The following is a 21,780-nucleotide window of genomic DNA, read 5'->3' on the forward strand; positions in this document are numbered from 1 at the left end:
CTGCATTTTTTCATGCACTTGAAGCCAACACTTTGGGACCTCCAAATCCTGGTAAACAACGGGAGTCTCGCGGGTATAACCGTGACAACGGGAGTCTCGCGGGTATAACCGTGACAACGGGAGTCTCAACCAGGGACGGATTATGGGTTGTGTGGGCCCCTGGGCAAAACGTTCACGAGGGCCCCCCCCCCACCACCACCACCAGCACCACCACCACAATTCAAGGGCCCTTGGCAGCCAAACGCCCTCCCTATAGGGTCAGGGGCCCTTGTAGGCAGAGGATCAAAGAATGTAGGCCCTCTAAAATAGACAAACGAAAATACATTGTTGATAAGCGTTGCAAATTGTTTTGGGCTAGGGGCCCCATGGGCCCCCTGTACCCCAAGGGCCCCTGGGCAGCGGCCCCGCTGGCCTGGTCCGTAATCCGTCCCTGGTCTCAACATGTAGTCAAACCATGAGACTTGACACTTGTGCAGTTGGAAGGAAAAGTATCACACACTGTGGCCTATGCTAATGCTAACTTGCCTGCGCATCGCGTCCTGGAGTGGTCCAGCCGGAAGCCAGGGTTACACTCACACATGGTGCCCAGGTAGGAGCGTACACAGCGACCGTTGGCACAGCTGCACTCATCCGAGTCCTCCTCTGAGCTGTCACCTTTTCAGCAATGGTATTGTGTCATTTCATTTATTTTAATAGCCAACAGTGAACAGTGAGGTCAACAGTGAAATGCAGCGGTTAACATATCTGAAGACACCCCTTCGCAGCTAATGCGTTTGACATGACAAACCTTTACCTGGCTTGTAGTTGGAGAAAGCCGCCAGGAAGTCCCCTTCACCATCAGAGTCCGTTTCTAGATGCATCTCACAGAGGCGACTGAAGATGACTGAGGAGAGGCACAGAACCAGACGTCACATGGCAGGGAACTTGTAGGCTTTGGGTTTCTCCTTAAGCCAAGACTTCATACTCAATCCCAACTAACAAAATGGAAGCTGAAGGAATGGCCAACTGATATGATACTAACAGTGAGATGTGCTTATAATTATGGTTCTGCTAGAACCCTACATATCACTGAATCACTTTATTAGGCAGATAACATTTTGCCAACGATGCCTACATAAACTTTTGTTTTGTCTGGGGGCACTGGATTGTGTGAGGATTCCTCTGGGCAGGACAGCATAGAGAACCATGTGGAGGAAGAACATGAGCAATATGGATCTTATTTGGGTATGGAAGTAGAGATCGGTTTCGAGGAACTGTAGTGAAGCAAAAGCACAAAAATCTCAGCATTAGCATGGGGGGAAACTCAAGATAACAAAATGGATATAGGGTCTTAAAAACTGCTACAGTGAGGTGGGGGGTTGTTTGCAGATGCAGTTGCAAAAAAAACTCAGTCTTATGTGTTTGGGTACAAGCAGGGCCGAATTTACGAGTGTTGGGGCTCTTGGGCTAAAGTCATTGTTGGGTTTCAACCTAACTGTACCTAACGATGTCTGCTGTAATCAGAAAAAAACTGGGGTCCCCTGTAATTTGGGGCCCTGGGTTACAGCCCAGGTTAGCCTGTGCTTAACTCCCACCTTGGGTATGAGGGGCACAAGTGAATGAAGGTGCTCCTCGACTGATGCGCAGTGACAGAAGGCAGTAATGAAATCAGGATGGCAAGTACAGGCAGTAGAACGTCTGATTTACGTGGAACTCGTACTTATGGATGGATTCCCATAAAAGATTATTATGTTAAAACTTCGCGTTAAATGCAATAGTTGGTAATAATAAATGCACTCACTGCTTTGTGATGCTCCAGAAAAAATTGCGTGGCTTCAGCGGTTCTCAGGGTCAATGTACAGTACAGCACCATTGCGTATATCGTTACTTTTATTATTACTCAATATTATGTGCTTTATTTTTATTTTTTTCAAGTTGCCTACAAATTCGACTTCAAAGACAGCAGTAGGAAATGAAACTTGTTAGTAACCTGGGGATTGCCTGTACCAACATAATATAACTACCTTCACTGCCATCTGTTAGGTGCATGTCTCTCAACGGGCAGGTAAACGTGAAGCAGCTACGCAGGAACCATGATTTGCTGCAGGAGTGTTATTGGGAGGGGGGATGAGGTAAGAATGTCACAAATGTGGTGGGGACCTGAGTTCCTCTGGGGGCAGATCCGGCACTCGGGGCCCCAGCCACGGCCGTAGTGGCAACAGCACTCGGAGTAGGTCACCATGAGCCCGTTCTGCGGCATGCTGCAGATGAGGTCCTCGTCCACCTGAAGGAAACACACGTCCTTGTGGGCGGCAGTGCGGTCTGGGGGAGAGAGAGAGGGAGAGAGAGAGAGAAATCAGACGGTCGGCCTCAGGCTCAGCAATCACTTGCGGGCCCAGAAAGCACTACCACAAGGGGGCGGTGTCTGACACCTTGAACCTTATCTACCAGCTGCCACTCCGAAAAGAAACGAGTTAATATAGCGCCTTTCAAAATTAAATAGCCAGACCAGGTGGTTAAATTCCTCGTGCATGGTTGGACACAAACCAGAAATCAGACCACCTACTACCAGATGACAGAAGTAAAAAAAAAAAAACATTGGGCCCAGATAGTAGAATGGGAGACTTCAGAAAAGCCTACGGTACAGATTTGAACACAGTTTACACATATTGAGGGTGATGAATGCATATATGGGCTGTGTCCAAATTCAGGGGCTACATCCTTCTAAGGTAGAGGTTCTAAAATGTCACAGTGGCGTGACAAGGCTGTCCCATTTCTAAGGCTCCCTAAAATTCAGCCTAGAAATGCATCCTTCTGCCTGCTGGATCCTTCACAGCCCAAGCTATCCCAAGATTCACTGTGTGGACCTTCAAAAGGACACAGCCTACAAAGGCTACATAGACCGCATCCATCGAAGGGTGCAGCCCCTGATTTCGGTCACAGTCACAGACTGCATTAGGTGAGCATGGTAGCTGAGTGGGTAACACTGTTGGCTCCCAGTTCAAACCCCACCCGTATTGTGTGTGTGTGGAGTTTGAATGAAATTCTGTCCTGGGTGTACCCCAGCTGTGTGCCCTATGCTACCTGCCATAGGCTTCAGGCTCCAGGTGACCCTGATCAGGATAAACAGCTGGAGAATGGATGGACGACAATAACCCTTGACAGACAGACATTCTACTGTTACTTTAATAGAAGTATTAGAACAGGCCTCAAAGCAGAGGGCGGGACTGCTGTGTACCGTCATTGGCTGGTTTATCATAATGAAATCCAACATTAACCAATGGGAAATGGTTTAAACCAGTTGGAAACTGACAGCACTGACAGCAGACTTTTCTTCATCTTTTCCCTCTTACCCTAACAAACTAGGTGTTAATCTGTACTGTTTTATTCATTTTATCTTTCTTTTCATTTCATCCCAGTCTGGACTTTTACTCTCTCGACCTGAAATACCCAACAATATACAAATACTTGTATGTATGTATGTATGTATGTATATACAGCATCACTAAAATCACTATATAAAAAGCCCATTGAAGATAGCCCTTGGTTTCACTAACTGTAAAAAGTTGTTTAACCCCAATTTAGGCCATAGGTTGCCTTTAGTGGATTCTCTGGTCTTAAATACAGCATATTTCTATGAGCAATAAGGGGGGAATATGTAGGTAAAAATAGTTCATGTACATTTCTATCCTGACCTAAAAATACAAATGGTGGGTTGCTTTTAAAAACTGAACGCATCACATTAAATATGTGGCTCGTCTTACTTGGCTAGTGTACCTGTCAAACAGAGAAGCATTAACAGTGTTTTGGCACATTTACAATCGGTTAAAAAAATGAGATAAATATATAGTACTGTGCAAAAGCCTTGAAAATGTTTAAAGCTATTTATTTTGGTAGAGAGTGTACATTTGCTAAGAAAACAAAATGACAATTTAACATAATGTATGTAAACTAACAGTAATACAATAAAATCAAGAATTTCTTTCTGTTCTCCAAAACATTTATGATATTTTGCTGGGTGGCTAGATGAACACAGAACTACGAGGAGCTCTAGTGGTCAAGTCAAGAAGTACTTGTAGTGTTCAATGGTTGCTGCAGATCCTCGGAGACTTTAGGAGAGGTTTTGAATTGACAGAGTGTGTCATAATTTTACACAAACATAGAAATCACAATTTTTTAACCGCTTAAAACCTTTGCACAGCACTGTATTTTCCCTTCCTTCTTGAATACAAGGTGAAAACAGCTCAACACAATAGGAGAAAAACTTGCTCACATTTATCTGGCCAAAATCTCACACGCACACACTCGCACGCATGCACACGCACACACACATCCATTGAGGGACGGCAGCAAGGAATCTGCTACTTCCTGTTGCTCTGCAGGCCACTCAGACTAACGCGTCACAGTTCCGCATAAAGCCGACGGCCTCCTATTCCCACCCCCCAAAACAGCCTCACTCCACTCCAGTCCATTTCTAGATTATCATTAGCAATCCGATGACCTGCCAGTTAAGTCCTGCCGAGCGTCTCAAGATATACCGCTGCCAGAGCCAAAAAGCCAGGAGAAACTGTAAGCGGTCGTTACATTCCAAATCCAGAAACCGCGACAGAGGAGAGAGGGGCTTTGTCACGTCCCGGCGGATGGATCGCATGCAGTTACTACTTGAATTCTAAGACCGAGAGATGCTGAGCAGCGATTGGTCATACCCACCGTCATAGACGCACTGTCTGAGCGCCGCACTGAAGGTGAGGGGCTGCGTGCAAATACAGTGAAAGGAGCCAGGCGTGTTGAGACACACTCCATTCTTACAGTACGATGGGTCCTGGCATTCATTCACATCTGCAAGGATCACCACAGAAACGGGTTACAAAATAGTCAACAAAGCCCCCTGAGCAAATCCAAGCCTCGCCAAAAGCCACATCATGGGACAACAAGGCTGGGAAGTGACCAAAGACAAGTCACTTGCAGAGTACTACTATGTTTGCACTTCGCTATCAACCCAACTAGTTTGATGCATGTTGAAGCCAACGTCCAGGAGATTGATGGGAGGGGCAGATGAGCCAGCAAGGGTTTAATTCTGCATGACGTATCCACATTTCCTAATGCAGTCCAAGGAATGCTCATGATTCTCGAACCTGCAGCCACTTTGCACGATCACCGTCAGTCACTGTCAGTCACCGACAACGGAGCTTAGCGTCCATCCTAATGTTTTATTACTCAAGTCAAAGATCCCTTTCCTTGCAAATTTCCATAACCAAGTTCCAAGACAAATCCTGACTGGATGTTATGGACGCTAATACAATGGCAAATGTCGTTACATTCTGCTGCCATATGTGCTGGAGAACATTGTCCAAGATTGGGTCTGTAAGGCTGTTCCCCATCTTCCTTTCACCAGACTTCCAATTGAGATCATTAGGCTCATGTTATCTTCTGCTGGCCTGCATATGTAACTGCAAATCAAGGACGAGTGTAAATGCTTTCTAAGAATTTCATCAGGTATTTGAAGATGCAGCCCTTTAGACAAAAGAAGGTGATCACCTTGAGCCAAAACCTATTTTCCATCAGTTAATGCCGGACAGTTTAAAGAGATCAATCAGGGAAAATGTGTTCAAAACATATCAAACAAAGGGCTGATTCAAACCATGTAATTTTCTACTATACTGATGCTTGTTGGATCCACAGGAATGACAACAGCCATAGCGCAAGGGAGCTCTCACACTGACCCAAAGCGGTTGCTCATACTATTGATCCAGAGAGTTCAATGACCTCCCCACCTGCCTGAATTTTGGACTTACCCCCTTGCTCCTCCGGGGGGATGCAGCTGTTGCGGTTAGTGGCCAGGGTCCAGGGTGGAGTACAGATGCAGTAGTAGGACGCCAACGTGTTCACACATCGCCCGTTTCTGCAGTTGGCCGGATCCTGGCACTCATCCACACCTAAGCCACCACAAACCCTGTAAGTAAGCTCCTCATGGCTGGTGTTGTAAGGCATCATTCTAGACGGGACACTGCACGGTTAAAGAGGGTCAAGCATGTAGAAGTATGACTTTCAATGGATCCATAGCCGAATAAGTGGTCTTGCAGCATCTGTATGCAAATATCCACCCTGAATCAAATTGCGTGGCTGTTTTAGATTTACTAGAAGGACCTGTTCAAGTTGAGTTTTTAATAGTAATTTCGCTCACCACACAGACAAAAATCCCATCAGAGAGATAAACTGCATCATAAACTATTAACCAAGAAATTCATAGCAGAAAACACTCTGCAGAAAATAATACCTTGTCCTTGAGCTGTTTGTAACTAGCATGGGACCCAAAAGCCTACAAAACTCACTTAGTGCGCCAACAGCAATCCGAGCAGGTCCTCCGAGAGGCCCCATACCAAGCTGTGCCAGGTGTTTCCTTTAAGCACTTCAGTATCATGCAACATTGCCCGTGAGAGGTAGTGCTGATCAGAAAGTCATTTGGAGATCGAGATATTGAGCGTAAACAATTGAATAGACCTAGGCAAATGAGGTTTCTCAGAACCTAAAGCAGTAATATGCGTATGAGTACATTCTTTTCCAATGTTTCCAAAAATTACTGATAAGCTGGTGATTTTAACAACATGTAAAGGCAGCAGAATGTTTTTTCTTCCATTGCTGTAGAATAGGGGTGGCCAATTTTATCCGCAAAAGGTCGGTGTGTATGCAGGTTCTCACTGCAACTCCCTAATTAGGTCACTAATTAGAGGACTGATTGGCTGATTAGTCCTCACACATGAGTCTGAACAGCTGACCTAAAGGTTATGCCAAAAATCTGCACACACACACCAGCCTTTTGCGGATACGATATGCCACCCCCGCTGTAGAAAGTAGGCCCTTTTTCTTCATTGGTTAAACCTGTGTTTTAGTCTATGATTGATCATAATTCAGGGTACAGGTGACAGCCATCAAGAGACACACTGCTAGGATTGCTGGTCAATGGGGAATACAGTTGGGCAATGCAAGCGGTGCTACAGGCAGTGAAGACAATGGGCGGCAGAGGGAAAGCCTCTCTACAGTTCTGAGGTTGCCAGGTGCTCAGAAAGTCCCCAGACAAACTGACCTGTGAAAACAGGCACTACACACTTCTTGTTGGAGGTATCGGGTATGGAGGGGGGGTTGCACGAACAGTAGAAGGAGCCTGGGGTGTTCATACACCGTCCATTGGTGCAGTGAGACTTGTCGTGGCATTCGTCCACATCTAGTTGAGGGGGAGTAAGGGACCAGATGAAAAACGCAGACTCAAGAATGTGACTTCTTGACATTTCAGTCATCTAATAGTCTAACTCTTACTAACAGCAACATGAAATAAAACACAAAACATTGTGTATCACAACTATATCTCATTGGTAAATACTGGAGTGTTTAGAATCTAAATGACAAAGTGACCCAAATGACTACGAGGATCCAGACCTTTGTCCTTTAAAATAATAAACGTATTCGGCCCCTCATGCTGGCCTTGAAATGTGTGATCTTTGGTGCTGTGGTAAGAGGTTCTGCAATGGCACAGACCTTCAGTTGTAACCATAATGTTACAATCGCTACATCTATGTGGCTGACTTAGTTAAGTAATGATACACTTAATGTCCAGAACAGAAAGGGAGACATTCCGATTTTAACATCACATTGGTACATTGTGACGAATATAGGACGACGGTAATGAATGTAACTGCAAACCGTTGATGTTTCGTGATTTACCGATGCACTCCAGCAGGTTGCTGTCATAGTAAAAGCCTTGCTGACAGTAGCACTCGTATCCAGGCTGGGTGTTCATGCATCGGCCCTCTTTACAGATCTCATTGGCAAAGAGGACACACTCGTCAATATCTGGGGAAGGACACATGAGTGTGTGGAATGGACATCAGGTTGATCACGGAGACATATTTCAATGGGGTTATAGCCATTACCTGATCTGGGTCCTATTACTATTTAGTATCTGAGGTTAGCCCCGCCCCTTCTCTTGCTGAGATGTAAATGACAAGCTCAGTTCTGACAACCAGGAACACAGAGGCACCTCACTGCCATCAACGGAACCATCCTCAAATGTCATAATCATTAAATTACAGTGTTTTGGGAAGATTCACTTTTTCAGGTCATACCTCGATGGCCGGGCAAGCCGTACGTCATGCTGTTCTCATGGTAGAAGCCTTTTCCAACAGGACACAGAGAAATGAACTCCGCTACACAAAAACACAAGGGAAAGGTCGAGAAAGAAGCAGGTAAGATGCCAAAGTGAAGCAACAAAAGACCATTCTGTCTTTTTTACGCATTTACGTTTGGGTCACTATCAATTACTCTAATAGAGTTTCATGGTTAAATCACACAGGAAGGTCTGGGGGAGCAAAGAAGGGGTCCCAACTGCGACAGGCATGGGTGCAGAGCAAGGTCCAGAACCTAAGGGTGCATTTCATGAATTTGAGGGGACCCATGTAAGCCTGGGTCTGTGTGGTGACCTGCATGCTATGTACAACATGACAATCGCAGCAGGAACCACAACCGCTCAGGGCTTGGGACCATGTGGTGATGCGCAGGGCCGGGCTAGACAGGTATGAGTGGTGGTACCAGAGTTGTGAACAGGACAGGGGTAGATCTCGCACTGGTCACCCCAACCCATGCCGATAGAGCAGCAGCACTCCTGCTTGGTGATGTTGGTTGCTAGGACACTATCGCAGAAGACCGTGTCATCCAGGTCCAGGTAGCACTCTCTCTTTTCTTCGACATCAACCGCAATCTCTGCAGCAGAAAGGGTGGGCGGAGATAACACAGAAGCATTAAATACTACCATTCTTCTAAATTTGGGCACAAAAACAGTACTAGATGTTCTTTTCAGAAGTACCTGATAGCTCAGATGAAGAAAAGAGTACTGTTGACAGAGAACTCTGGGGACGAAGAACGGGAACACAGAATGCAGAACACACAGTACGAACACAGAAGTAGAACAAGAAACCAATCCGCAGAACAACAAGGAGGAAAAATCGGTACTAGAACAGAGCCACCAGGTGACAGTAGAGCGGTTCCACATACTCTCGCAGCTGTGTTCGTCTTCGGAGCTGATGTAGCCCTCGTTGCACACGCAGATGTACTTGCCCTGCAAGTTCTCGCACACGCCGTGAGGCTGGCACAACCCTCTGTCCTCCGCACACTCATCGATGTCTGTCGGAGGAGAAATGCAGACTGGTTAAGCATCCGGCACACAGCGATTGTACGACCTTCAGATGGTAACCTACTGCAGCATATGCTCCTTATAACGCGCCCCAATGCACAATGATTTTTGGAGGATGCTGACACAAACAAAGCCTCTGACCCTTAGCGGTTAAATACATCTTTGCGAAATATCATTAAGGTACACAAAGTGCACTATTATAACCTTGACGTAAAAAATGAAGAACTGGACACTCAGACCATGAAGGTTTGCCAGCTGGGTTACAGAATATACATAGTCAGCTCTTCCACATGAAATTCACTAAAATCGTGTACTAAAATACATATAATGAATGGGAAAAATAGGGTTAAGGGAATATCACTCCAAAACTTATCAACTTACGGTTTTTCAGGAACATATTAGTCGCATTGTAGCAAGACTGACTGTATATATGAACTGCCTTTTTGGGAAAGTAATATCACTGCACTAGTCCACCCTATAAGCTTGCTAGTTACCGCGTTGACCATTACGGCTATGGCTGTGAGGGCATTGACATACAATAAAGAACAAGTAAATAGAGAACAGATTGGCAGAAACATTCCATTAAGAATTAAATGACTGCACCTCTGGCAGGAGGTACTGAAGAGAAGGAAGTTTACCTTCACAGCGCCTGCTGTTGATCAGCTGTAAGCCGTTGGGACACTCGCAGCGGAAAGAGCCCATGGTGTTGATGCACTGTCCTCTCAGGCAAAAGTTATGCCTTTCACATTCATTTGTATCTAAAGAAAAAACATTCACATGCTAAACTATGGCTTTGAGGTTCACATTTAATTTCTGTGGCTGATGTCGACAGACCTGCTAATAAGTAGGGATGCATCAACACTGATAGCGGCACTGGGTATTGGGCCGATACTGTGTTCATTCGCTCATACTCGCAAAAGTTGTCAGATACCAAGAACTGATACCACTTAATTGCAACATTACATTAAAACTCAAAGCCACTGCATTTTTGCTGCCTGACCAGATTTTGGCATCTAGTGATAGGGTTGTCAATAAGAAGGGTAAATGCAGGGAAGACCGGCATTGGCAAATTGAGAGTATATGTGGAGGATGTCGGCAATTTGGACAAATGTTAAGAAAAGGGATGATGTCAGAAGTCAAGCAGACTGTAAGCTCTGTTCCGCTAAAATGTCAAGAGGAGGAAGGGACAGCACGTCATATAACAAGCAATTTGATCAAACATCTAAAGGAAAACCAGAGTGCAGAGAACATGGAGTTTGCTAATGCTAGCAGAGAAAGGTGGCAAGAAACTTTAGCGCAAATCCGGGAGAAGCAAGAGAAAATTAACCTGAAGCGCTATTTATAATCTAACATTAAGTAATTAAATAAGTTATTTAATATTACATATAACTAATGCTTCAGGTTCAGTCAGCAATGTAAGCACGCTTTCCTTACTCCTATAAAAAAAAAAAAAAAAAAAACCCGCTACCAAGTGGACCAATCAGAGCTCTTGCGGTCTGAATCGCTGTGACATGTGGTTACTTTTCTGGGAAGGTGCATGCGAGGCTACGGCATAGAGTCCACGGCTACATCGTACGTCGATTCGAACCAGAAGTATAAACCAGCCTTTACAGTCACACGTTAAATGAAACGCATGCATCTATAAGGTATAAGTTAAGCCTGATGTTGACTTGCATGTCAAAGAATGATCACAGTCTCTTCCACAAAGCGAGGCAAAAGCCTCGAAATTGGTACTCGGCCTCGGCTGATACCCAAAGCCCAGGTATTGGTATTGGGACAGATAAAGTGGGATTGGTGTGTTTCACAAGGGGGCAGTATGTGGGTCAGTGGGTCAGCACTCAATGCCTTTGATCAGGAGGTCAGAAGTTCAAGGCAGATTTCAATATTGAGCCCTTAAGCAAGGTCCTTAATGCCATTTGCTCCTGGGGGTAAGTGACCCCACATTCTCAACTGCATGATGCTTTAGATAAGAGAGTTAATTAAATAAAAGTTTGTAGGATAAGAAAACTGGACCAAACACTAGAAGGAACTCCTTCATGCATTCCCAAAAGCTTGACACAAATGTTCCGCTCAGTTGCTTCTTCGATGCACGGTTTAATGGACAAATGAACCTCCATGCCACTAAAAGCAGGACCAAGTTGCTAAGTGGCATTAAATGTTCATTTCGAATACCGATACTAGCTGGAATGGAATCTGGGAAAACTGTTTGCCCCCCCCCGTGTTAACAGCAGCAGACGAGCTTGGGAGACCTTCACAATGGCTGCCCTCCTGAGTTGGCTGGTACCCCAGGTGACACTGGCACAGGAAGGAGCCCTCTGTGTTCACACAGTGTCCGTTAGCGCACAGCCTGCTGTCCTCGCACTCGACGATGTCTGTGGAGCAGAGAGGCAAGGTCATGAGCGTGCAGAACACCATCAGAGCAGAGTTTCTAGCAGGAAAACCTGTCTTCCAACCTGCTGCATTTTTGTTGGATGGGTGTCATGGCTACGAGGTGGAGCAGTAATAAATCAATCTTTAACCAACAGCAGTCAAAGCTATATAGGGGAGCTGCGTGTATTAAGGCTTTAATATTTTAAGGAACAAAGATGGCTCTTCTTCAGCTGGAAATCAGGTGACGTACCCCTGCAACCCTTGCTGTCGGTCTCAGGGACGAAGCCTTCATTGCATAGGCAGCGGTACGTGCCCTGCAGGTTCTCACACCGCCCGTGGGGGCAAATGCCCCACTTCTGGCACTCGTCGACATCTGCGGGTGTCACAAACACCACAATCAACAAGTAGAGATTCAAGCTGAAATAACACAGGCCACACATACAGAAATGGGGATTTCGCTCAAGATCTTTGGAGGTTCAAAACAGACTGTTGTGAGGGTATATTGCTATCTGTGTCTCAAATCCTAGTACTCAATGGCCCCCCATCTACTTAATTTGATGCTACCCTAAATGATCGATTTCCTATTAAATTTACCCTTCAGAAATCAGTTTCTTCCGATTGGTAAAACATGGAAATGTCTAACTTGAGATTTTTTTTTAATTACCCTTCCGCTGTCTTTCTCATCTGCTGTTTTCAGTGGCTGTTTGTCAGCTTGCAGATTTAGATCATCTGAATATGGTACCAGGAAAAGCTGACTGGATATGGGCTCTTTAGAACCAGGCCAGGACACCCCTGAACCAAGTAGCCAGTGGGAACAGGAATCCACAGTGTTGACACACCCCTTCATTACCGACACGAGCATCTTCAAAATGTGCATCAAAACAATCTGGGGCATGATTGAAATTTGAGAGGCTGATTTCTGACAATCGGGCGGAGCATACAGATCTACTCTGGGGATGTGAATTCAAAAGAACAAAGCCACCGCTGATTCAGATATAAAATGACCTCGATTCTCCCACACATGGTATTAGCAAGGCCATGAGCTCCGTGTACAAGGGGCCCGAGTTAAAACAGGAATGCAGTTTTTCTTCCTGCATCCACCAGATCAAATTGCAATTCCAAACTTCTGACCGCGTACTAAGATGACCAACCCACCCGGACTGTTTAACTGATTCAGATAAAAATCAGTTCATATTTCCATTTTTTCTTGTCACTGAAAGAAAAACAGAACTGCATTACTGTACTGTACAATCATGTTTTACCATGACTGACTAATTTTGTTTTAACCCTATAGAGGCTTGGGGTGAGTGGAGGTACATATTTTTGCAAGCTAACAGCACCATGCAAGTCTTAAAATATAAAGATGTTGAGTGTCAGATACCATGATTCCACAGCTGATACACAAAACACAGATACTGAAGATGGTCATGTGTTTACAGTCTGAAAGGAACAGATGACTCAGATAAAAACAGGCTGGATTTATACTGGGGACAGACGGAGACGGTAAGTATGATGGATTTAGTGAACACATAGGTGCGACGGATAGGGATGCAGAATGGAGCGAAAGAAGAAATCAATGAAAGGACACTGGAAGGAGACAGACAGTGACATAACAGTCTTTCTTGGAGATTTTAAATGATCAACATGTTGCCAAAACAATTTCAAAAGTAAACATGTAGGAATTAATGTACTAGGTAATTCAGAGTAAGAATTAGAACTGAGAGTGACAGGAACTAGAATCGAGGCCAGCTGCCAAGGAGCTGGAACGGAGGAAGGAAAGAAATGTGATGAACCTGAAAGATCTGTTTCCTTGCCCATCACAGCTGCCAGCTATGAGCTGATGTAGCAGAGGAAAGATGCTACTGTCTCATTTCTAATGCACTATATCTACACTGGTAGGACGCTTGGCATCAATTAACCTAACGTCACTCAATTCAGACGAGACTGTTTAGCTACAGGTAATGCCCGTTTTTGTCTTTCTGGACAGTCCAGTACTCTGCAGTCTGCAATCACAAGCATTTTCCACCAGGATAACAGAAGTGTTCTGGTTCAGATTCACTGTACTGGGGTCAGTAGGAGCCCCGGACCCACCGAAGCAGATGCCATCTCGAGCCTGGTGTCCCGGCAGGCAGGGCACACACTCGTACGAGCCAGGCGTGTTCTCGCACTGCTCATTAGGGCACGTGTTGGGGTTCAGGCACTCGTCAATGTCTGCAATGAGACCGTGTTAGGGAAGAGCAAAATTGACACACGTCCGGAGCTATTCCAGGGTCTTTCGGGCAGAGTTGGGGTGGGGGGGACAAAGGCAGGTGACAAGTCCACTCATTTGGTATACCTATGCACCGTGCCCCATCGTTTATATCAGCGTTCCTCACCCCAGATCCCAGGGCCCCCCCCACAGTCCACATCTTTGCTCCCTCCCAGCTTCTGACACAGTTGTACTTTTTCTGTGACCAAATTTTTAGTGAAGGAGAAGGTAAGAACATGAACAAGCATTTAACACAGAACACAAACACCCCCCTACCCACCTGAAACAGCATCCTAAATAAAAACAGATATAAAAATCCGTCACCAGAATAAAACGCCGACACACCCTGCCCCAGAGAGACTGCAGCTGAAGGCCGAAGGAGAAAATTACAATAGTAGAAATTGTGAAAAGCAAACAAAGTCAGACAGAGAAGATCAAGAGAGACTCAGTATACAGCGTTCTTGTTTGCTTGATTGATTGATTGAGCTGGGAAGGAACAAAATTGTGGGCTGTCTGGGGGTCCCAGAGGACTGGGTTGAGAAATACTGCTTCATATAAGACTCTCTTTTGTCTTGCCCCAGAAAGTCTCATTACGGAATCCCTTTATTTTTCCTTGTGCTGATACCAAAGCAGTGGAACTTCATTGCAGTTCCTATGTCACACGTAAGGTAAGCAGTCCCCAGTGCCGTCGCCCAATCCACAAAACCACAGGTAATTCCCCTGACTCCCTCTCCCAGCCCCGGGCTCTGCTCAGCGTGACCCCCATCTTTACCTTCACAGGCTGGCTGCTGCGGGGACTTGTTCGTGTAGCCTTCCAGGCACTGGCATTTGTAGGACCCTGGCAGGTTAATGCAGTGCCCGCCCTCTCGGCACATCTGGGGATGGTCGCACTCGTTGATGTCTGACAGACGCACAGCCGGATCATTCCGGGGGGGTCACAAGGGTTAGGGCTCACAAACTACTGTGCGAGCTACAATAGCTTCAGAACACAAAGCTACTCCTCTGCGGTCGGAATCTTTGAAAACCAAAAAAGTCTTTGAAAATCAAAAGGGTATTTTACTTGCACTGCTCATTCTGACATTCTGTTATGCTAGAAACCAGTTACTTTTCCTGTAACAGTCACCACAAAAACCACAAAACCAAACAAAACAAAAAACGATCTGTCTGTTTATATTAACATGAGAATGAATAACCTAGCTGAACATTGGCAGTTTCAGCAATAAAATCGAAATCCTCATATGTTATGGTTTCATTTATACTTGGGTTTCATTAAAACCCACAATCATTAGTAATACAGGGTTTTTCCATGACGACAATATCAATTCATTCATCTCATTGATGTCGCACTGATATTTACATTTTCAGCTAGAGTCCTTGTGCTTCCATGCTACAGCAGCACGATACCACATTGGAATGCAATCGCAATTATATGGTTGATGGGCAATAATTACCAGGGACTTAGATGGGGGACGAAACATTTGTCTGGACACAGGCTTTTCGGTACTATGCGAACGTATACGTACGCCCACAATTTGGAAAGCAGATTAGTAACACACCTAAAATATTAATGAGATGTGCTTTGTGATGCCCAAAAGTTAATAATCTGCATAAATTCAGTGTATCCTTATTAAATTCCGTTAGCGGAGCACGCCACATGTCCCCGTTCTAGTAAATCATGGAAGCGATAAGCATTGAAGCGGCGGTGAAGAAAGGGACAGTTCAGCAGCCACAACATCCTTTAAAGAAAGGAGATATTGTGGATAAACAAAGTAAAATCATGTCGGTGTTGTGGCGCCACTTTTAGCAATTTTCAGTCCGTCATTTTTATTAAACGTAGCAAAATTATACAGATTATTAACTTTTTGGCGTCACAATACACCTCCCATATTTTAGGCACCCTACTAATCTGCTTACCAAACTGTCGGTGTAAGTAAACAACTGTATAGTACCGAAAAGCTGGCATCCGGACAAATGTTTCAACCGTCTAAAGCCCTGGTGATTATTTTACCTGCGCCATATAATCACAATGTGATATTATGCAGCCCCACTCCACGCTCTGGTATCACAGCCCATCTAGAGATGCTACTGAGTCAGAGGCTGTCTGAAGAAGAGATATGACCCATGGTAGCAATCCATGACTCAAATGCACCTCGAAGACCAATGGAAGCCTTTAGCCAGGGAAAGCTTAGTTCAGTGTTTTCCCAACCCAGTCCACAGGGAACCCCGGACAGTCCACATTTTTGCACCTCCCAGCACAAATGTAATCAAGAAATGAAGAATCCCATATACTTGGTATAGGTGTGTTGGAAGCTGGGAGGGAGTGACAAGTTGGACTGTCTGGGGTCCTCAATGACTGGATTGATAAACACTGTTGTAGCCACTGAAAGTCTCAACCAAGAAGAACCTCATATGGTCATTTCACAATTAATGATCATGCATATCATTATAAGCGTCATTAAATGGCATTACTATGGTACAGCGAAATCATAAATAATAAAAATGACCAAATAATACCAAATAGCATGCCATTTGTGAATAAGCAGTCCTGTAAAACTCTGATGCAGACAAAAATTAGCCACGCTGTAGCTACACAGGAACAAGTTACTGTCCTGCAGCTACAACAGCTCCACAAAGGAATACATTTAATGGATCGATAACGTTACTATTTCTAGTGCAGCGGTGAGAAACCAAGATGCAATGAGGCCCCAAGGACTGGTCAAACTCAGCCATCTAGGACCCAAGTTCACCTGGTGCTTCAGCTGCAGAAATATAACATAAGAAGCTGCAGGCACACTGGGCCTCCATGATAAATACAACAATATTAAGCTAAAGATTTCCAGGCCAGGCAAGAAACAGCCACAGGGTGACCTGGTTTTTCAATGCTTCAGTTTTTAATGACTGAACCAGCAGGATTGGCACGTCTGAGCCCCAGTCTAGCTGGAAGCCCTGGTGGGCTACCAGCCAGGTCGTCACTCACCAACACAAGTGATCTTCCCCTGGTGGATCATCACCTTGTAGCCTTTGTTACAGCGGCATCTGTAGGAGCCTATATTGTTGATGCACTGCCCCCTTCCTGGACCACATGGGCCTGATTCGCATTCATCTTCATCTGGAGGGGCAGAGGAGGCCAAGCTAAAGCTGGACCACCAATAACATTAGCAGCATGCAGCACAACAGCATGGCTTTGTTATGGAAAACCGAGAAACCAAACAAGTCTGTGCATCATAACAATTATAGTCTTGCACGAATGTTAACTCATTATTGCACCAAGACAGTAAAATGTAAGGTCTTTCCACAGCATTCATTATTATATGCTAACCACCTGGCTGTAACTAACAAAAGACTCTTTCATTAAAGAAGCCACTAACAGCGAGGGTAAATGTAGCCTGTGGTTAGCATCTTATGGGTACTAGCCAACGACAATATATTAATTATGTACCATCAGGATACAGAATTTTTAGCACTGTGGAAGGTTCAGAGGTGCAGGACAGTAGGGTTCAAACACACAAAAGGACTTTATTACACAAAAAAGGGACAACTGTTTAAAAAGGAGAAACGGTAAAAGTAACTAAATAAAAACCTCATAAAGTACATAGAAACTGAGCAATAAAACTCCAAGATAACTCAAGCCACTGTTGGGCCTTCCTCAGGGAGTGCTGGATGCCAGGCCAACTCAGCTGTCCTTATTTAGGAGCCTCACAGATCACTGAGGCTAACGAGGGGCAGCTGGGCTCCTCCATCTGCTTTACCTGTAGGCACAGGGCTGGCGCTCATGGTAACAAAGGCAGGTCCAGCTGGAAGGCATTACTCTACCGCCTGCCGTCTCACATCTCTCTCTCTCTCACACACACTTTTAAATATCTTCAAGCTACACATTTTAATACATGTAAATCGATTTTTCGTAAAACGTGAAAAATCAGAACCACATTTTTCCTCTCTTACGCACAATTTTAGTTTAATAAAAAGCAGTTTTCCAATATAAATGCAACTTATTAATGGGAGGGGCGAGTGGATCAGCAGGCTAAATGTCTATGATCAGAAGATTCCCAGTTGGAGCCCCGCCCTCAACAGAACAGTCTCATGTCTGTGGGCCCTTGAGCAAGGCCCTTAACCCCCAGCTCCAGGGGGACTGCAAATTAGCTAACCCTGTGTTGTGACCCCCCCAAGCTATGGAGAGCAAGATGAGGTCAGCAAAGAGAAGCATTACAAAGTGCTCTACTTGTGCAAATGGCAAATAAAGTATGGTTGTTAATAAAAAGCAATATTTGATTGCAATTTCCATCTAGGAGATAATTATGGTCTTTTTTTGATTTAAGTGCTTCATCTTGCTTGATTTCAAGCAAATGTCCTCCAACCTGCATAAAGTCACAGATTTACACACACAACAGAAAAAGAAAATATCCCAATACATGTATGATTATGGCGTGAAGAAAAGCAGTGTTATTGTAAAATGACTGGTTTTCTTCACACCATTTTCATGTAGGCATGTAGATTTTTCTTTTCTGAATTATAGTCAAAAAAGGCCATAATTACCCCCTAGATGGCAACTGTAATCAAATATTATTTTTTGCCCTGTCTCTCACTCACACCGCAATCCAACTCTTACCCACGCAGTTCTTCCTCTGGCTGTGGGGCCGGAAGCCAGTGTAGCAGTGACAGCTGAAGCCAGCCAGCGTGTTGACGCACTCCCCTTGGCCGCAGATGTTTCTGTTCTGCCGGCACTCATCGGTCTCTGCGTGGAGAATGAGATCAGGTGAGAGGTCAGGTCACATGACCCAATGTGTGGTCACCTGACCCTGCTGCGGCCGGCCCGCCTTTCTCCCAGAGTCTGCGACACTCACGTGGCAGCTGTGTCTGCACGGCCTCCAGGGGGCTGGTATCCCTCTCGGGGGGGACCTCCACAATGGGAGGGGGTGTGGGTTTGGCCCTGATTACTGTTGGAGTGGAAAGATGGGAGACGTTTTGCTCAGAAGAAAAGTCACAGCCAGCTTTACTCCCAGCAGAGAACTAGCATGTAGGACTGGATCAGTGTACAGCCAGGAAAAATAATAATTTTCTCTAAAAAAGAGCAGCCAATCACCCTCTTTCTCATGGGTATTCTGTTCGCTGATAACCAGCAAACCCCTCAGACACCTACTTGGAACAGACCTCTACCATATTTCTCCATGTGACTCAGGCAGCTGACAGCGGACATGAGTGCAGAGCGGTGAGCTAACCCCCCCAACGGGGCCGATCTTGCAATCCCTGGCCCTTCTTGCAGCACACTGGGGATTGGGCCCAGACCCCAGTATGTCGGTCTCATGCACCACCACAAACAAGCAACAACACCTCAACACCCAGATAAGCAGAGTCGGGGGTGTACGGTCTTATTACATCACAGTGCAGGATAATGGGGCTTTTTAAACCATCCATCCGCTTTCTATACCCTCTTGTCCTATGCTAATAAATCTAATACTAATAAAACTATTTTGTGGCCTATCATATTTTATCTAAAATATTTCAAAAGTAAGTCTTTTTGATGATGCCAAATCACAGTCCAATTCACACTAATTAAATGTCTACACAACACAAACTACTGTACAAATGCAAAGCCCTACTGCTGCGCTAAATAGTTCAATTTTCCATGTGCTTTTTTTTTTCTTTGATTGAAAGATGCATCCAGCTGTTTCACATTAACATTAGTGACACATGCATGATTATAGGAGATTGACCAATCAGCAGACAGTACGATCTCAGTGCTGAAGTGGAATCCAGGTCCTTTTAATTGAAATAGTAGTTTACAAATCCTATCCTAGCTCAATGTGTCCTCCCTGACATGGATTATCTGGTCACCCTACTAATCTGAGAGCAAGTCTATATTGTGTCTTTGCAGGATGTGAGTGATTTAGGATCTAACTACACCAATTGAAAATAAACGAGATAAACACTACAGACAAAAAACAGAAAGAGAGAGATGAGGTAAACCACCAAAGATTTTTGGGAACAAGATGCCTCACAAAATTCATATCAGATATAGGTTTGCAGCAAATGGGAATCATGGCTGGGGGGTGCGGGGGTCTGTACCTGGGATACGGGGTCCCGGGGGACTGGCTGTGAGGGGCTGCACAGGTGTGGTCATCTCTACAGCTTCAGGGGGGAGCTGTGGAGAATCAGCGCACAGATCTTTATAAAGGTGATGTGACACGGCCCACAGACCAAACCAATACAGACTCCACATCAGAGGTGGATAGTTCAGGTACAGGAAGAACATCTAGACTGTGACTCTTTATACTCAACCAGTTGGTTGAACCAAAACCTTGGTCTGGATTTTTATTTTCTGGAACTGAACTATCTAACTAAAACAAACAAACAAACAAAAAAAATCTAAAAAAAAAAACTCAAAACACAAGAAAAAGAATAACTACTTACTTTTAATTGGTAATACTAGTACTAAAAGATTATAAAAATTAAAGCATGAATAACATGCGGAAGCTTTACTGATAAATAAGTAAGTAAATAAGTTCTTGCAAGTAACTATCCCAGATGAGACGCTGGTCCTGGCAGGAATCACTGCTTGTACAAGCTTGACTGCTGAAACCATAATGTGCTTGGAGCTCCGACAGGTGAACGTTCCATATGGCACTTCCAGGACAACCATGTGCTATAATATCAATCCAACTTACTGGTGGAAACTTGACTTCTGCAAGAGAGGCAAGACAGGGGAGAGAATAAAAAAAGTCATTTTCCACACTTAATTTGCAACACTGTACTATTCTCACAACGCAGTGCTCAGTGCTGTAGGAAACGTGAAGTACGGATCGATTAGGACCAGAGAAAGTTGTTCCTAAGCAGCAGTCAAATATTTTGTGGGCTCTGCAACCGCGTGGCTTTGAATTGGACCATGCCAGAAGTCCCTGGTCCAATCCAAACGAAATTCTTTGCCTACGACTGTAGGAGGCTGGAAGGTATACATGCTAGTTTTGACATTCTTTGACCTATGAGTGCAAATCACCTCACCATGAAACGCCAACTGGAATAAACATGAGAAAAACAGGCATGCTAAATGGCCCACTGTGACCAAGAGGTTTTTTATTGTAGGTGGATATCATTACACCTCTGGTGGAAATTTACAGACACGAGTCGCCATTTCGTTCTGCCAGAGAACGAAGCTTACATTAATCCTCTGACCTCCTTTCCCAACTACATAATTCTGTGGTGAGACTCACATGTCAACAGTCTCTGCTTCTAACCTGTACTGTCACCGGTTTCATCTCCCTTTGTATGTGGGGGAGTCTACAGTGCATTTTATGATAAATTCAACAGGTTATTAATTAAAAGGTCAGATTCGGTACATGTGTATAAATCCACAAGTTTATAATAAACTTTTTTTAAAAACGCCTTTCAAAGTTTCCACAATGTTTCAAATCGTCCCAGAATGCAACTGTGTTCGGGTCGGTCTGAGGGACCATGTGACCTGAGAGGGCCCCGCCCACCTGGGTGTTCCAGGGCAGGGGGCATTGGCTGTGGCTGGAAGGACAGCGTCTCCCAGTAGCTCTGCACTGTGTAGCCCTTCCCTGCAGGGCAGATCTTTTTGAAGAGGGCTGGGGAGAGGAGGGGGGTATTTTACTGCATATTCATCACATTTTCATGGATGTTTCCTTATTTTTAACCTCTTAATTTATTGGCTGTAATAATCAAATAGAGACAAAAAACCGATTATTGAGCAAATTTGACAGAAGCTCCTAAGGAGCGAGGAAGCGAAACTCCATCACAAGCTGCAAGTGGCGATGTGATGACACCCCGAGGCCAAGGAGATAACTGCCCACCGACCTGTGCCATCCTGTGGGCACCTTCCGCAGTCGCTGCCCCAGGCCTTGCCCACAGTGCAGCAGCACATCTCCTGGGAAATCATAGTAGGCAGGGCGTGCTTGCACTGGCCCTCCTCGTTCACCATGCGAAAACAGGGACCCGACTTGGCAGGGGGCTCTGCACATGTGGGGGGGCGGGGGGGGGGGAATTC

General features: G+C 45.0%; 1 protein-coding gene across 3 annotated transcripts in view; it reads right to left on the reverse strand.

Annotated features, from left to right (window-relative positions):
• Positions 1–21,780, reverse strand: part of LOC125750412 (latent-transforming growth factor beta-binding protein 3-like) — a 48,131-nt gene that overhangs the window by 1,517 nt on the left and 24,834 nt on the right. For 2 of the 3 annotated variants that reach the window (XM_049028212.1, XM_049028210.1), the window contains 22 exons: positions 21,591–21,746; positions 21,254–21,361; positions 20,444–20,460; positions 19,845–19,920; positions 18,623–18,715; positions 18,388–18,513; positions 16,759–16,890; positions 14,554–14,682; positions 13,625–13,744; positions 11,784–11,906; positions 11,413–11,535; positions 9,802–9,921; positions 9,025–9,153; positions 8,563–8,733; positions 8,100–8,180; positions 7,699–7,827; positions 7,064–7,201; positions 5,775–5,915; positions 4,690–4,818; positions 2,140–2,301; positions 794–883; positions 526–654 (listed from right to left, as the gene is read on the reverse strand). In XM_049028212.1, the coding sequence (XP_048884169.1) occupies positions 526–654; positions 794–883; positions 2,140–2,301; positions 4,690–4,818; positions 5,775–5,915; positions 7,064–7,201; positions 7,699–7,827; positions 8,100–8,180; positions 8,563–8,733; positions 9,025–9,153; positions 9,802–9,921; positions 11,413–11,535; positions 11,784–11,906; positions 13,625–13,744; positions 14,554–14,682; positions 16,759–16,890; positions 18,388–18,513; positions 18,623–18,715; positions 19,845–19,920; positions 20,444–20,460; positions 21,254–21,361; positions 21,591–21,746 (2,622 nt within the window). The remainder of the gene's footprint in view (positions 1–525; positions 655–793; positions 884–2,139; positions 2,302–4,689; positions 4,819–5,774; positions 5,916–7,063; positions 7,202–7,698; positions 7,828–8,099; positions 8,181–8,562; positions 8,734–9,024; positions 9,154–9,801; positions 9,922–11,412; positions 11,536–11,783; positions 11,907–13,624; positions 13,745–14,553; positions 14,683–16,758; positions 16,891–18,387; positions 18,514–18,622; positions 18,716–19,844; positions 19,921–20,443; positions 20,461–21,253; positions 21,362–21,590; positions 21,747–21,780) is intronic. The other variant, XM_049028211.1, reaches the window with a different exon arrangement.

This window comes from Brienomyrus brachyistius, chromosome 10 (genome assembly GCF_023856365.1).
Source record: "Brienomyrus brachyistius isolate T26 chromosome 10, BBRACH_0.4, whole genome shotgun sequence".
In the NCBI taxonomy this organism is placed as follows: Eukaryota; Metazoa; Chordata; class Actinopteri; order Osteoglossiformes; family Mormyridae; genus Brienomyrus; species Brienomyrus brachyistius.